Below are 16,734 nucleotides of genomic sequence, written 5' to 3' on the forward strand. Positions count from 1 at the left end.
CCAAAAACTCAAATACAAAACAATATAATTTTAGGAAGTTTTGTAGGAAAAGCGTTTGTATGAGCGAATATGCACTCATTTTCTGTTTTTTATTTCCAGCAAAGCGTTATATTTTTTATTATTTCAAGCAAGGCACGCTATAAGTGTCTGATTTAGAAAGAATGCCTTTGTGGGGAACTTTCTTACGATGGGCTGTTTCGCCCTAACGTTACATTTTGGAAAAGCCACGAAAATGCTGTGTATCTCGATTATTTCATGGCTGGACTTGAAACTGTGACGGAACATGTTTATTTACCTTGATAATATGTTAAAATGATATGACATATGGAAGCAAGTATAACAAAATTCCCTGTAACCAATTAACCCGATTAATCGGTAATATCAAAATAACAGCATTTTTGAAATTTTAAATCCGAAATTAAGGCTTATTAGATAAATAAAAAAATCTAGTGGGAGAACAGTCTGAAGATTTTAATGTGGAAAGCATTTATGTTACATTTCTGTGCCCCCCCCAGCGTAACGACCCTTGGATCCTGCAATTATCTAGAATATAAAGATGAATTACTCATTCCTCTTATTGCGGCGATATGTGAACTTTGGAGATAAAATGTCCATGATTTTCGGAAACAATTCACATTGAAAAACGGCAGATTTACTTTGTCTCTTGCTTGCAAAGATATAAAGAGCATTACATAAAGTCACTGTTGGCGTAAAATTATGGCCCATGATCACGGCCAATCCTAGCGAGAGGCAAAATGGTGCAAGTGAAGGTCAAATTAAAGACGGCGAAATGATTATCAAGCATATTAAATTTCTATTAAAAAAAAGGCGGCCAATTTTAATTTGCACCTGAGCGGTCGCCGGTCTAGGATCGGCACTGCCTATGATGATGTTCGTAGGTAAGTTGAGTGACAAAGATTCTCTTACTTTCAAAACGCATTCGTTGCCTGTGGACAATATTTTGGATTTAGTAATATGCTCGGAAAAGTTTAGTATTAGAAAAGGAGTTAGGTGGATATAGAGGATTCTGTTTCCGGCAAACTCTTTAAGGATAACGACTAAATAAATTGCCATGTATTGGAAAAGAAAAGAGATGATGAAGAGAAGGGAGTAGAATGAAACTGAAGACGACAATGCAGAAGCAAGAAAGATACGTGAAAAAGGAGCTGATGAAAGATTGCAGACTTTTACAAAATTTGCCGAGAAATGTTCATCTATGTCAACATATCATGTAATTGAAGCTTCACTGTATACACAGCTAATTTTTAAAACTACGGTGACAGTCTTAGTAGGCAAATATTTGAAGTTATATGCTATCACATTAAGAAATTCATAACGTTCATTGATAATAAATGTGGTAGTTCTTAAATGTTGTGTAATTTTGTTTCTTTTTTTAAATATAAAATAATGTATATGTGTTTTAATTTTAAATAATCCATACGGTTCGATATAATGCATTGAATTGTGGTTGATAAATCAAAACATGACTCACGGATTTCGCATACTGAAATTTTTACAGATGGTCTCACAAAGCAGGAACAAATATTTTCTAAAAATATATAGTCAATTAGATGGAATCGACAAGGTCCCGCCGCTGCCGGTTTAAAGAGATTCAACTGTATATTTTCTAGCGAGAATCTGTTAGTAATTTAGTAGGAATGAAGAATATAAATGCTGGTAATGGCATGCAGAAAGGTGTAAAATAATATGCTTAGGGAATACGGAGAGAAATAATAATAATAATGCTTAAGAAATGCATACATGATCGCATAAACATTTTATTAAAGTATAAAAAAAACACATATGCTGAAAATGACATTCAAAAAATAACTACATCAGTTCTAAAATAACACATTTATTCAATGTAAAGCATCATAAGAATATTTTAGTTGATCTTTCCTGAAAGTTTTACTTGTCGTCCGGAATGTAATAAATATAATTAGGAATATAATATTCTATTACAGTTTGTATTGCTACGTCATTAAATTTGCATAGAAATTTTCAGTAGCAAAAGTTATTTCTAAACAACCAATAAACTGAAGTTTTGGAGAGAGGTAATAAGGCTAGTTTTTTAACTTTAAGAGTGATATTGGCTTTATATGAGTTTTGAGATATTGGCTTTATATTGATGACAAAAGCCATTTGCATTTTTCTTGACTTGGCAATAACGTATTTAAAAGTAGGAAATATTTTAAAAAGAATAATGAATTTTATTCTCAGTCTAACAATAATTATAATTTCTTATTACATACTTTTGATCATATGAAATTTATTGCATTCTAAACTGAGATAAAAAAAATCTGATGTGTACACCATATGACTTCCTGGTACGGAATATTAAATTATACGCATTTTTTCTTGCATTTCATTTAAACTTATTGGATTGAATTAAATCTACTTCGCCGATAGCGCATAAACCACAATACAATAAATGCATTCTTTAAAATTCACTCTAGTATTTGTTTACCATAGCGACACTCTGGCGCTAGATTCACTTAACAGTATTATATATCGTTCATATTATAACTCATAATGCACAAAATTTATATCATTTAAAGAATAGAATTATTTAATCTATTCAATCAACTATTAACATAATATTGATTTATCAACATCAACATGATCAATCAACATAATATTGATTGAATAGTTCATGTAATCAACTATCAACATAATATTGATTAATGTTGAAAGTTATGGAAAGTTTGATCCATTAACATTGTATCTATTGAGTATTAATAAGGCTGCCACATGTTCTATTCAAATACTATAATAAAGCTAGAATAACGTATAAAAGAAATTAAGCAAACAAAACAAAAAAGAACAGTTTTTCACAGACGATTGAGTATTTCTCATTCAATTAACTCAGTTCTCATTTTGCGAGAAGGCAAAAATACATAAAAACTTAAAATATCTATATTAAAAATTACGAAGTAAATTCTAATTCAGAAGTCAAACAACAAAAATCAGCGTTAATTTACAAAATTTTCACAGGACTAGTTTCGATGGTTTTACCGAACCATCATCTTCAGCTGCAAAACCGCAAATGAACAAGATAGGAAATAATGTTTATATAAGATAAGAAAACCTGGACAAGAATAAGCAAGTGGCGCCATCTGTTGGCGAAACCAGAACTAAAACATAATTTCTCTAAAAGCCGAAGGCAAATTTGGATTGGAATTAGGATCGTTAACTAGAACAGAAAGATTTTTATGAATGTGAAATGCCTCTAGAAAATCCAGTTCTCCAATGGAAGATGTTTTTTGAATAATTTTGGCAGCAGAAAAATTTGAAAGTGTGATTTTCGGACCAACAATGTTGAGCAACAGAAGACTTCGGTGTTTCCTTTTTTCTAACATATGCCTCATGTTCTTTGACGCGAAATTTTAAGGCTCTCTTAGTTTGGCCAATGTAAATTAAACCGCACTGGCAAGGAATCCTATAAATACCCCAGGAATTCATATCCGGAATGGGGTCCTTGAGTATAGAAGTTGGAATTTTATTGATGGGAGAGTAAACAACCCGAAAGTTAAATTTCTGCAAAATATGTGCAACTTTATAGCTAATTGATGGAAAGAAGGGAATGACAACAGAATTTTTATAATCTCCTAAAATAAGAGTGTGGCTTTTAGTGTGTTGAGATGAGAATTTTTTAACTGCTTGATTAATAATGTTGGGTGAAAAGCCCCTGTCAATAGCTATTGCTTTTAAATAATTTAGTTCTTCATCAAGGGCTAGTTTGGAGGAGCAAACTTGAAGAGCACGGAAAACATAGGAATAAAATGAAGCTAACTTTTGTTTAGTCGGATGACATGATTTAAAGTGTGGTGGAAGGCAAACCGATGAAGGTTTACGGTAAACTGTAGTACTGAAGTTGGATGTGTTACGTGTGACCAGAATGTCGAGAAACGGAAGAGAATTGCAAGTCTCAAGTTCAAAAGTGAACTGAATAGCAGGATCAATAGAATTCATTGTTGAAAGAACTCTATTTAAATCATCTTTATTACCTTCAAACAGGGTAAAAGTATCGTCTACGTAGCGGAACCATGCCGGGAAGTTTAAAGTTTCAAACAATTTTGATTCATAATAATGCATGTAGATGTCAGCCAGGATGGGACTGAGGGGGCTTCCCATGGCTAATCCCTCAGTTTGCTTGTAATATTTATTTTGGAAAACAAAATGTGTTTGTTTCAAACAGAGTTGAGTGAGAGAAATTAGCTCATCAATTTCGATGCAAGAGAAATGAAATTCGCGAAGTCTGGTTTCTAGACATCTTAATGCACCCTCCACTGGGACATTGGTGAATAATGATTTTACATCAAAAGAAACCATGAGTAAATTACGAGGAGAAATGTTTTTAACCTTTTTTACAAACTCTATTGAATTTTTTATGGTGTAAATGTTATTGTCTAATAGAGCGGAAAATCTAGAAACTAAATATTTAGCTAATGGATACGAGGCAGTACCTAAATTTGATACAATAGGGCGGAAAGGAATACCACTTTTATGAATTTTGGGAAGAGCATATAATCTGGCACAATTCGCAACAGATGGGATAAGCGAATGTTTTAAGTTGCTTGAAATGATTTGCGAAGATTTGATCGCAGTTTTTATTTTGGATAAGTCCGAAGGTGAAGGATCTTTAGGGATCGGATTATATGGTCCTTCGTTTAAGAGTTTAGTGACACCATCGATGTAAGTGTTCTTATCCATGACGACTATCTGGCCACCTTTGTCGGCCTTTGAAATGACAATATCCGGGTTAGAATGAATCTCGCGCATTGTAGCTCTTTCTCTCGCAGTTAGATTTGGTTTCAAAGGTTTATTATTGAATTTCACATTATGAGCGATAAGATGCCTAATCATTTCTTTCTGTGAATCTGAAACTTTACTGAACTTGAAAGCTTTTTCGATAGGAGCCAAAATCTTTGGAATCGAGGGTTTACAGGTTTGTGAGAAGTTAAAATTATATTTTAGAATTCTCTCTTGTTCTTCTGAAAGATTAATATTAGAATAATCTTGACTTTTTACTTAAATGTAAATGTAAAAAATTGATCCCCAATTTTATTCAAATCAAATCTAATCAAAAACCTTCGAGTCGCGTTTCAAGAATTCTGTTAAATTGCAAACTTGTCTTACTTCGGTCCGTGATAAGGGATACACGTCAACAATTGTCCAAAATTGAACATGAACTCTATAAGCTTCATCTGGAACTCGCTAAAACATATCCAAAATTCACTGCCCTTGAACAAATGTCTTGGTCTAGAACGGAGAATGCAGTTAACCGTCATAAAAACACCCTTGCAGTTAAATTCGAAAAACTTCTTTTACAGTCTTCCAGTTCAAGTAGTTCAAAAAATCTTCCCATTGTAAACATCAAGCCAATAGTTAATATTTCTAATGTTAGTCTTTCAGAAGAACAAGAGAGAATTCTAAAATATAATTTTAACTTCTCACAAACCTGTAAACCCTCGATTCCAAAGATTTTGGCTCCTATCGAAAAAGCTTTCAAGTTCAGTAAAGTTTCAGATTCACAGAAAGAAATGATTAGGCATCTTATCGCTCATAATGTGAAATTCAATAATAAACCTTTGAAACCAAATCTAACTGCGAGAGAAAGAGCTACAATGCGCGAGATTCATTCTAACCCGGATATTGTCATTTCAAAGGCCGACAAAGGTGGCCAGATAGTCGTCATGGATAAGAACACTTACATCGATGGTGTCACTAAACTCTTAAACGAAGGACCATATAATCCGATCCCTAAAGATCCTTCACCTTCGGACTTATCCAAAATAAAAACTGCGATCAAATCTTCGCAAATCATTTCAAGCAACTTAAAACATTCGCTTATCCCATCTGTTGCGAATTGTGCCAGATTATATGCTCTTCCCAAAATTCATAAAAGTGGTATTCCTTTCCGCCCTATTGTATCAAATTTAGGTACTGCCTCGTATCCATTAGCTAAATATTTAGTTTCTAGATTTTCCGCTCTATTAGACAATAACATTTACACCATAAAAAATTCAATAGAGTTTGTAAAAAAGGTTAAAAACATTTCTCCTCGTAATTTACTCATGGTTTCTTTTGATGTAAAATCATTATTCACCAATGTCCCAGTGGAGGGTGCATTAAGATGTCTAGAAACCAGACTTCGCGAATTTCATTTCTCTTGCATCGAAATTGATGAGCTAATTTCTCTCACTCAACTCTGTTTGAAACAAACACATTTTGTTTTCCAAAATAAATATTACAAGCAAACTGAGGGATTAGCCATGGGAAGCCCCCTCAGTCCCATCCTGGCTGACATCTACATGCATTATTATGAATCAAAATTGTTTGAAACTTTAAACTTCCCGGCATGGTTCCGCTACGTAGACGATACTTTTACCCTGTTTGAAGGTAATAAAGATGATTTAAATAGAGTTCTTTCAACAATGAATTCTATTGATCCTGCTATTCAGTTCACTTTTGAACTTGAGACTTGCAATTCTCTTCCGTTTCTCGACATTCTGGTCACACGTAACACATCCAACTTCAGTACTACAGTTTACCGTAAACCTTCATCGGTTTGCCTTCCACCACACTTTAAATCATGTCATCCGACTAAACAAAAGTTAGCTTCATTTTATTCCTATGTTTTCCGTGCTCTTCAAGTTTGCTCCTCCAAACTAGCCCTTGATGAAGAACTAAATTATTTAAAAGCAATAGCTATTGACAGGGGCTTTTCACCCAACATTATTAATCAAGCAGTTAAAAAATTCTCATCTCAACACACTAAAAGCCACACTCTTATTTTAGGAGATTATAAAAATTCTGTTGTCATTCCCTTCTTTCCATCAATTAGCTATAAAGTTGCACATATTTTGCAGAAATTTAACTTTCGGGTTCTTTACTCTCCCATCAATAAAATTCCAACTTCTATACTCAAGGACCCCATTCCGGATATAAATTCCTGGGGTATTTATAGGATTCCTTGCCAGTGCGGTTTAATTTACATTGGCCAAACTAAGAGAGCCTTAAAATTTCGCGTCAAAGAACATGAGGCATATGTTAGAAAAAAGGAAACACAGAAGTCTTCTGTTGCTCAACATTGTTGGTCCGAAAATCACACTTTCAATTTTTCTGCTGCCAAAATTATTCAAAAAACATCTTCCATTGGAGAACTGGATTTTCTAGAGGCATTTCACATTCATAAAAATCTTTCTGTTCTAGTTAACGATCCTAATTCCAATCCAAATTTGCCTTCGGCTTTTAGAGAAATTATGTTTTAGTTCTGGTTTCGCCAACAGATGGCGCCACTTGCTTATTCTTGTCCAGGCTTTCTTATCTTATATAAACATTATTTCCTATCTTGTTCATTTGCGGTTTTGCAGCTGAAGATGATGGTTCGGTAAAACCATCGAAAGTAGTCCTGTGAAAATTTTGTAAATTAATGCTGATTTTTGTTGTTTGACTTCTGAATTAGTATTTATTCGGCGTGTTATTGTGTCTTAATTACGAAGTAAATCTTGAACACTTATTTCCTCGAAAAAATTCCAGAAAGGATTAAGCATGATTTAATTGGCAATAATAAATGAAGGCGTTATCTTTGTTGTTGCCAAGCTAAGTTTCTCTAGATTGGCAACAAATCCACTAGCCTGCTGTTTCAAATGTAAACAATCAATGGCCGCCATAAAAAAAAGGCTTAGCGGCACTTAAACAACTTTAAAATTGTTGATAATTCTAAAAATATTGCATACAGATTTACTAAAGGCATAAAAACCTTAACCGGAAGATAAAAACAACGTAATTCAATCAGTTTAAAGCAAAAAATGTACGATTTACAAACATATAAGAGTAAAGAAACTGAGATCACTGAACCGGGTAACAGAGTGGATATATATATAAATATTTTTATATACGTTTGGTGCGGCCTATTGCAACCAAAATACGAGGTGCACATCTACATGTTATAGCAGTCCTATATACAAAATTTCAACGTTCTCAGACTACTCATTTTTGAGTTATGCGAGATATGTACGTACGTACATACGTTCGTACAGACGCCACGAAAAATTTTCTTCAGAATTAATTTTAAAGCAGTTTTATAATTTTTTTGGAGGAAACGAGTCTTATATTCTGTTCTTACGTGCAGATATCACGCAAAAACATCGTTAAATTGCATTCGATAGCGGTCAAAATGGATATTTTCGTTGAAATATGCTGCCTGAAACTTTTCGCGATTACAATACTTCCTTTTTACTTCGTACAAGGAAGTAAAAAAAGCTTAAATAATATATTAAAAATGATAAGGCGAAGCAAACGATAACTGTAATTTTCACAGAGGCCATAATGAGGGTAGCTTGTTCTTATTTACTTTTATTATTTACGCTTCAGTAGGCAACGAAATCTCCATGAAATTTAGCAGCCAAGAAGCGAAACTGGGATGAACTCTTAAGACAGTATTCACTATTTTTAAGCAAGATACTATAAGATAATTTTAGCATTCTAAAAATTTGATGAGTTTAAAATATATTTATTAAAATTTGTTGAAATAATAAAATTGGTGAAATAGAATATTTAAAAAGATGTCCGAAGTAGGCATTGCAAGTAATAAAGGAAAAAAGAAAAGAAACATGTAATCAACTATCAACATAATATTGATTAATGTTGAAAGTTATGGAAAGTTTGATCCATTAACATTGTATCTATTGAGTATTAATAAGGCTTATACATGTATTTTCTGTTTTAGGATGGTCTCCGGCATTGCGTTTAGGACCGCACAAACCATACTTTCAAATAGATTTTCTTCGAAATACGAGAGTGTCTAGGTTAGAATTCGTAAAAGTGGCTGATACCAGAAGTGTTACAAAATACCGTCTGCAGTATAGCCACACTGGATCAGACTGGCTTTATGCAAATGAAGTGAGTTGTTGAACATTTATGTAAACATTTTTTTTTCATATATTAATGATATTCCGCATAGTGTTATTTAAAAATACGCAGTTCAAAGTTATTGCTTTCATATTGTTACGTTTTTTTATTCTTCCTTCACGTTCGTACGGGGTTCGTGTGGATTTGGAGTGAATAATGACGACACTACTTGATGAAGTATCGAAACACACACTTTATTTGCCAGTATTGTCAGGACAGCTCCAAAACACGTTTACAGTCTTCGATGAACTACTATAAACACGCTGACATGATCAGCGACACAGCCTCCAGGTCATCAGGCTATCACGGTGGAGACAGCTTCACGGCAAAGCACTAGAGTTATAGCTCCCGACTCTACTTGGTCGTTCTCGGAACTCCCCATACTCTCGAGACTCTCCACACTACAAGTCGCGATGCACTCGACGACACACAGAGCACAGCTCCCTACTCTTCGCTTCAGTCGTTCCCGGAGCTCAACACGCTCTCTCGACGATGCACTAACCGCGATACACTATGCGACTCTTTCGGTGCACTCGACGACCCACTCAGCAGTCGCTGCCCGGCTGTCAACTCGATCGACTCCGCACGGACTGCACACATTCTATACTAACTGCGGACCAGCAGGGTTTATATAGCTTTCGGCTTGTGTTCGAGAACATTCTGAGCTAAACCGGTAAGAATTCATTTCAGAAGGTTCTCCATCAGTTAATGGCATATGGCCAATTTTGTTGCCAGATGTCGTCAAGAAGGCGATTTCTCGCCAAATGTGGCAACCCTGCCTTTCCTTGTTATTTTATGGCAACCCTAAAACTGCTTTGCGGGGAAGCCATCTCACTGCGCCTTGACATTTCGTAATAATATTATTGATGCATTTTAAGTTAAATTAAGGATATATATATATATATATATGTAAGATAAAATTATATGAATCAGAATAACTAAAAACATTAATTCTTCCTCTTTATTCTAAAATCGTAATAACTTCTCTGCATTGCGTCATTTCTAGATCACTCTATGGGCCGCGCAACTCTGATGACGTAATAATTAAGAACTGAAACTGACCTTGTAAACCAAAACTTTTCTCTTCACGTACTTCCATCTTTCATAACTACGCACTTTGCCCTCTACTCTCCTAGGATGGAATTTCGCTGGCTTGCTTTCTATCTTAACAATATATAAAAATGTAAATCTTGTGTGGAAAGGCACGACTAGTGCCAAGTGATTGTGGCCACAAATATCAATTGGAAATAAAAATGGAATTAAAACTGCCTCGACTGCCAAGTTCTTTAAATGCTACGCAATCAAAATTCTTCTTCAATATGAATCTAAGCACAGATCGACACTGCTCCGTTTTTTCTATGTGCTTTTATTATGACAATTAAGCCGGTAAGGATAGTTTCCTGCAGCCTGAAACCTCAATGGAAAATTTAATTCAGCTCTTCAAATCATCAAGTTTGTTTTTTCAGTGTTTAAAAAATAACAGATCATTCTTCTGCTGTGGTGTTTTGCAAGTGCTTCAAAAAAATAATCACGCGTAGTGTTTACAGATTGAAAGTAATATCTCGATAAATTGAGAAGTTTGAATGCCTAGTGAAAAGGAAATCATCAGTGAATTACCGTTTAGGAATTAAGCATTACAGCGGATTAAGGTCGATCTGAATTAGTGTTTGCAAGTATGCGCGACAGAAAATTATTTGCACTTCTGCTTTTTCAACAGCTCAAAAATTATTACATTCGTGTGAACCTAGCTCAGGAACTAAATTATTTAATGTGCTGCAAATTCTACAGTTTTCATTTCAACATTAGTTAAAATTTCTGCAATTTGTTTTGAGAAAATCTGAAATTCTTGTTCATTAATTTTTCTAATTTTTCATAATTATGTGTGAGCAAATTAAGTAACGAATTTTAAGCTATTTAAATTATTCATAGGGAAGGATATTAAGATAGGTTTTTATGTTTTTGAAATTTTGCTGAGAATTTTGAATACGAATTTTATAATTATTCTAAAAATAAAGATGTTAAAAATAAGTGAAATTAGTACAGATAAGTAACATGAAATTATGGTAAATGCATGTTAAAATTTATGGGTTATTGTGTGTTAAGTATAGTATGCTGAGGGTGTACTGGTTTCTTCAACAGAGGCCTGTAATTACCTCTGTACAGTTGTTCCTTCTACCCTCTTCATGCAAGATAATGTTGGAGGCTCTCATTTTATGAATGCATGTAATTTTTTTATTATTATATTTTTTTATTATGGAATGTATTAGTGCAGTTCTCAAAGGCCAGTTACCTTAATGCAAGGAACGGAGGCCTTTTCAAGTAACTGCCAAGGCACCCTAGGCCACCAGTGCATAGAACACACTGGTTGTTAGCTCAAGAGGACAGCCCTATTGATGGATATGTTTGTTTAGAAGTATTGCGAGGCTTCCAGTTTGGTAAAATCAGGAATTGTAAATGAAAGATAACAGTGAAACCATAAATTCTGAAAATATTAATCCTATTATTTATGATGTTAAATTATAACTTATCAGTATAAAAATAAGTATCATAAATATTTATGTGCATTGCATTTAATTATAAGTAATGATTATGTAAAAGTTTATTTTGTGAGATTCTGTAATAACAAGAACCTTCCCTAAAGAATTATGATTATGTGAACTCTCAAACAAAAAGACTTTTGGACTGAAATGCTGTAATGATTATGTAAAAGTTTATTTTGTGAGATTCTGTAATAACAAGAACCTTCCCTAAAGAATTATGATTATGTGAACTCTCAAACAAAAAGACTTTTGGACTGAAATGCTGAAAAATTCAATAAGACTCTAAAAATTAAAAATTTATTTAAAAAAAAATTATATTTATAAATTATACTTTTATAGAATCAAAATTTTATGATTTATGTTTTTTTTTTTTACATTTGCTAGTGCTTTAAATCTTTCTCTTTCAAAAGGCTTCTCTGTCGCTACACCTTTTTCTTTTTGAAGGGGGGAATATGTAAGATAAAATTATACGAATCAGAATAACTAGAAACATTAATTCTTCCTCTTTATTCTAAAATCGTAATAACTTCTCTGCATTGCGTCATTTCTAGATCACTCTATGGGCCGCGCAATATCTAACCTCCGCTGATGACGTAATAATTAAGAACTGAAACTGACCTTGTAAACCAAAACTTTTCTCTTCACGTACTTCCATCTTTCATAACTACGCACTTCAGCTTTGCCCTCTACTCTGCTAGGATGGAATTTCGCTGGCTTGCTTTCTATCTTAACAATATATAAAAATGTAAAACTTGTGTGGAAAGGCACGACTAGTGCCAAGTGATTATGGCCACAAATATCAATTGGAAATAAAAATGGAATTAAAACTGCCTCGACTGCCAAGTTCTTTAAATACTACGCAATCAAAATTCTTCTTCAATATGGGTCTAATCACGCATCTACAGTGTTCCGTCTTTTCCTTGTGTTTTTATTATGACATATATATATTTAGTTTTAAAAAGAGTTCTCTATTACTTTATTTTCGTAGTTTGTGATTTAGAACTAATTAGTAGTTTTCAGATATTTTTAGCCAGAAAAAGTTGGACACATCCATGAAATTTGAAGCATGTCCAAATGAAATGTATGAAATTTAGATACTACATTGTCTAAGTACAAGCTCAACTTAACATACAATTCAAACAAAATAAACAAAAAGTATTAATATAATGCTATATTTGTAAAGACTGAAAAATATTTATTAATGTACGGTTTACATCAGGATAATGACTAATCTACTGAGATATATATTTAGAAATAAAAGCAATACAATCTTTGAAAAATTAATATACAAACAGTATTTAAACTGCAGAAAAACTATTATTAAGTGCTAATGTATAGGATTTCTTAATGCATATTATATATAAAAAAGAAATTTCGAAATATGGAAACAAATTGTTGGTGATGCTCTAGCGTATGAAATAAATTCTGTATCATTGTCTACTTATGAGCTAATAATAGAACGGAAGATGGTTGACTGTTTCATTACCGCAAACCCCGCATTAATGCACTAAATAGAATGACATTGCATTATCAAAGTAGAAGATAATACAAACTCCCAAACATTATTTGGTATTCAAAACCAAGACTATCGAAATGATAGCTATCCTACGTTTATTCAGACTACAAATTTTAATTCCTTATAAAGAAAAAACGGATCATTCCTGATGTACAACAATACGCACCGTAAAATTTTGTCTAGCAGAATAAACACAGACCAGCTTGTTGCTTCCAGCAACAAAAACATATGATGCTTTGTTTATCAACTCATATCAATTGCTGTAAAAATTTTCTAAACATAATAAATATGTCTTTGAAATTAGTTGCTGCGATGAAACAAAGAAGAAAATAAAATGACACACTTTAAAAACTGTTTATTGACAATATCTACTTTGAAAACAAAAGTACGGATAAGAGGTAATAGGAAAGATGTATTTAATTTTAAAGGTGACCAGTACGGTAATATTCCTCATATATCTTTTTTGAGAAAAGTGTTTAGAGAGTGTTGGTCTGCAGTGCAAAAGATCCGAAATAGCTTTGAGAAATATCCATAATAGGTAACAAATAAACTAAAAAGTTATTAAAAGCATATTGTTTTAAAGGAGCAATAGCAAATATCGATATATAGCGTATTTGCTGGCGTATAAGACGCACATTTTTTCTTTGAAAATAGGTCTGAAAAACGAGGTGCGTCTTATACGTCCATATTTATTGCGTCGATACGTCGTTTGTGAATGGTTCAAAGCTTCATGGGATGCTGTGAAAACAGAGACAGTGGTTAAATCATTTAAGAAGTGTGGCCTTAGTAATGCACTGGATGGTACAGAAGAGAAATTGTTGTATGAGTACTCAGTTGCTGATTTAGAAGGGGTATCAAGTGACTCTTCATTTAGCTCTGGAAATAAGTGTCTGGGTTTTGACGAAGGAGATTAAAAGTTGATTTTTCCCAGATAGATTCGATATTTGCAGAAAGTATTACTTTGTATTTCTATTACTTTATATTTAAAATACTGTAAATTTATTATAATTATGAGTAATAAGAGTTTTATCCTTCAGAAATGTGCATAAAAAGGGGCGTGTGTCTTATACGCCAGCAAATACGGTCTATTACATCAACGTTTATAAACTGAAATTTTAAAATGCAGGTGCAGTTTGTCTAATAATTTCAACAAGTAACATATTATGGAAATTAAAATAGTTTTAGGTTAAAAAGTAAATTTTGCCCTCTAACTTGGATTGCGTAGAATGAGATTTCAGAAGACTTAAAGAATAACCTTCTTTGAGGATCTCTGAACAGCCAGAAGAATTCAGTGAAAAGGTAAGACATCTGAGATATTCCTCGCCTCTTGAGGAGAAAGAGACGACGGCATCCGTAAGTTATAAGAATACTTTCGGATAAAGAAGAACTGGAATTAAAGTCTACATTTCGACAGAATTTAAAACGCCGTTAAGAGTTTCAAGGTTTTCTTACACGTGTTTACATAGACCAACTGAATTAGTGATGGTTAATATTGCACGGGCAAACTCACAGTAATGTTTTTGAAATTTCATGAGCGTTCCATCGATTCGAAAAAGAGATAAACGTTTTAGCTTACATGGAAAACACGCTGAGTAAGCAAATACTTAATTGTATTTACAACTGCGGTACTCTTTTGTTATCGGGACCATATTCAGAAATATATGTACGTAAACGCATGTGTATGTATATGTCTGCATATACGTGTATGTGTATGCCCACATATACACATATACGTACATGTATACATGCACACACAAACACATACATACATGCATACATTTCTGAATCTGGTCCCGACGACAGAGGAGTACCACAATTTCTAAGAAAAGCCTAACATTTTTAAAGCAGTTAATCCTTTTTTCATATGAATAAGCTCTAGTCTTAAATATGCGAGCTTAACTATACAAAATATTTTAACTAAAAATAATAAATTTCTGATATAATTCAATAGCTGATAGGACTCTTAAATAAACAGAAAACAATTTAGAGTTTATAAACGCTATTCAGCTTTGATAATAAAGTTTAGTTTCCAGAAAGGAAAATAAGTATCACGTTGAAACTTGAAGGTAAGAGCTTTAAAAACTTTTAATGCGTTTTTTGTTTCATAACATAATTTTGCGAGTACTCTTATAGTTTTCAAGTTACATCAAATTTTAAAAGGCTCTAAAAAGTGTTTAAATTATTTGTCTTCAATAATGAAAAAGTATTTGTATTTAGTTAATTGAGCATAGAAAAACATGTATGGCCTAACAATAAATAAAAGCCGCATTAGTTCCAAAATCGTTCATTAGGGGATTACATAAAATACACTAACAATAAAATATGACATAAATTATCTGATGATGAAATTTATAAAGATTTTGGCATATTTTGTGACAGAACAATTTTTACTGCATAATTCCTTAACTTTTATTACGAATAGGTAACTGAACTGACCTACAGAAAAAATGGTGAAGCTATCGACACCTTAGAAAAGCCAATTCAGACCAGATTTGTCCGAGTTATCATAGAAGAAGCAGAAAAAGGAGAAGAGGATACTAAATATATCGGGCTTAAGATGGAGATGTACGGATGCTTCATTGGAGAAAAACTGGCTTCAGGTAATTCTCTCTACCTTGTAAATTAATGCAGCTACCTTCATGTAATTCTTTCTTACGTGGGAATGAATGTAAAATAATGCCTAAATTTACAAAATTTTCTACGTGAAACTGATAATTCTTTTTTCTCATTCATGATAGCCTAAGGAAAGAGAAACATTGATGGTATAACGAATGAAAAAAGAGAAAATTATCCTTAAAATATTTTTTTTTTCTTATTCTACTAATACGTAATCATAGTTTATATTCACTTTATTATTAAAATTACCGACTATTTAACTTCTTTTAAAATTCAAGAAATATATCATATTAACAAACTATATAGTTGTAGACACATTAGGTATTTTTTTGGAAGCAGGTAAGATGAAAAATATGCAATGCCTTCGCCGGGAATTGAACCACGGACTTCTCAATTACGCGCTGAGCGTGCAGACCACTACACCACGAAGGCTCACTAAGAAGGCGGGAAAAATACTTTATATAGTTATTCGTAGTCTAAGAATATTACTAGTTTCTTTTTACATCAAATGAATAAGTATAATCAGAAATTTCTTATTCTAATTATTTCTTAGCATGTTACAAATAAATAGTCTAAAATAAGTAAATAAATAAATTTACATATACTGAGTATACAGAATTAATCGAAGAATGATAGAGGAGCGTCTTGACCCCAAATTTAGACATTTATCACATCACACTAAGTAATAGATTCTATAATGCACAAATTTGAGTAATTAATACAAGTATATTACAGTATTCTTCTCTTACGTTTGAATATCTTTAACAACAGAAAGGATTTAACCCTCTGAGTAGCAGGTCTTCTTTTGTCCAGTCATGTAATTTTCTGCCATTGTAAACGCATTAATTTGTTAAAGGGATTCTTACACATTTCTGCACATGGAAATTAAGTAATTTTAAGGACTTCTAATGAAAAAAAATTGTAGAGACATTAGGTGTTGTTTTGGAAGCAGGCAAGAGGAAAAATTAGCAAAGGCCTTCGCCGCGAATCGAACCACGTACCTCTGGAATACCGGCCCAGCTTGCAGAACCACTACAACACGAATGCACGCTAGGAAGGCGGGAGAAATACCTTATATACTCCTCTTTATATAGGGCGATTTGGGTTTTTAGGGGGCCCAATCACCAAATCCTGGGTGTGGAGAAT

The 16,734-nt window shown here is 33.0% G+C and overlaps 1 protein-coding gene across 1 annotated transcript in view; it reads left to right on the forward strand.

The window, feature by feature from the left end:
- The window catches only part of LOC118201522 (uncharacterized), a 236,963-nt gene that overhangs the window by 199,358 nt on the left and 20,871 nt on the right, over nt 1–16,734 (forward strand). Inside the window, exons 25-26 of the mRNA XM_085825294.1 lie at nt 8,735–8,907; nt 15,395–15,572. Coding sequence (XP_085681420.1) covers nt 8,735–8,907; nt 15,395–15,572 — 351 coding nt within the window. The remainder of the gene's footprint in view (nt 1–8,734; nt 8,908–15,394; nt 15,573–16,734) is intronic.

This window comes from Stegodyphus dumicola, chromosome 10 (genome assembly GCF_044657685.1).
Source record: "Stegodyphus dumicola isolate Sdum_Otavi_A_Nest chromosome 10, ASM4465768v1".
NCBI classification, from domain to species: Eukaryota; Metazoa; Arthropoda; class Arachnida; order Araneae; family Eresidae; genus Stegodyphus; species Stegodyphus dumicola.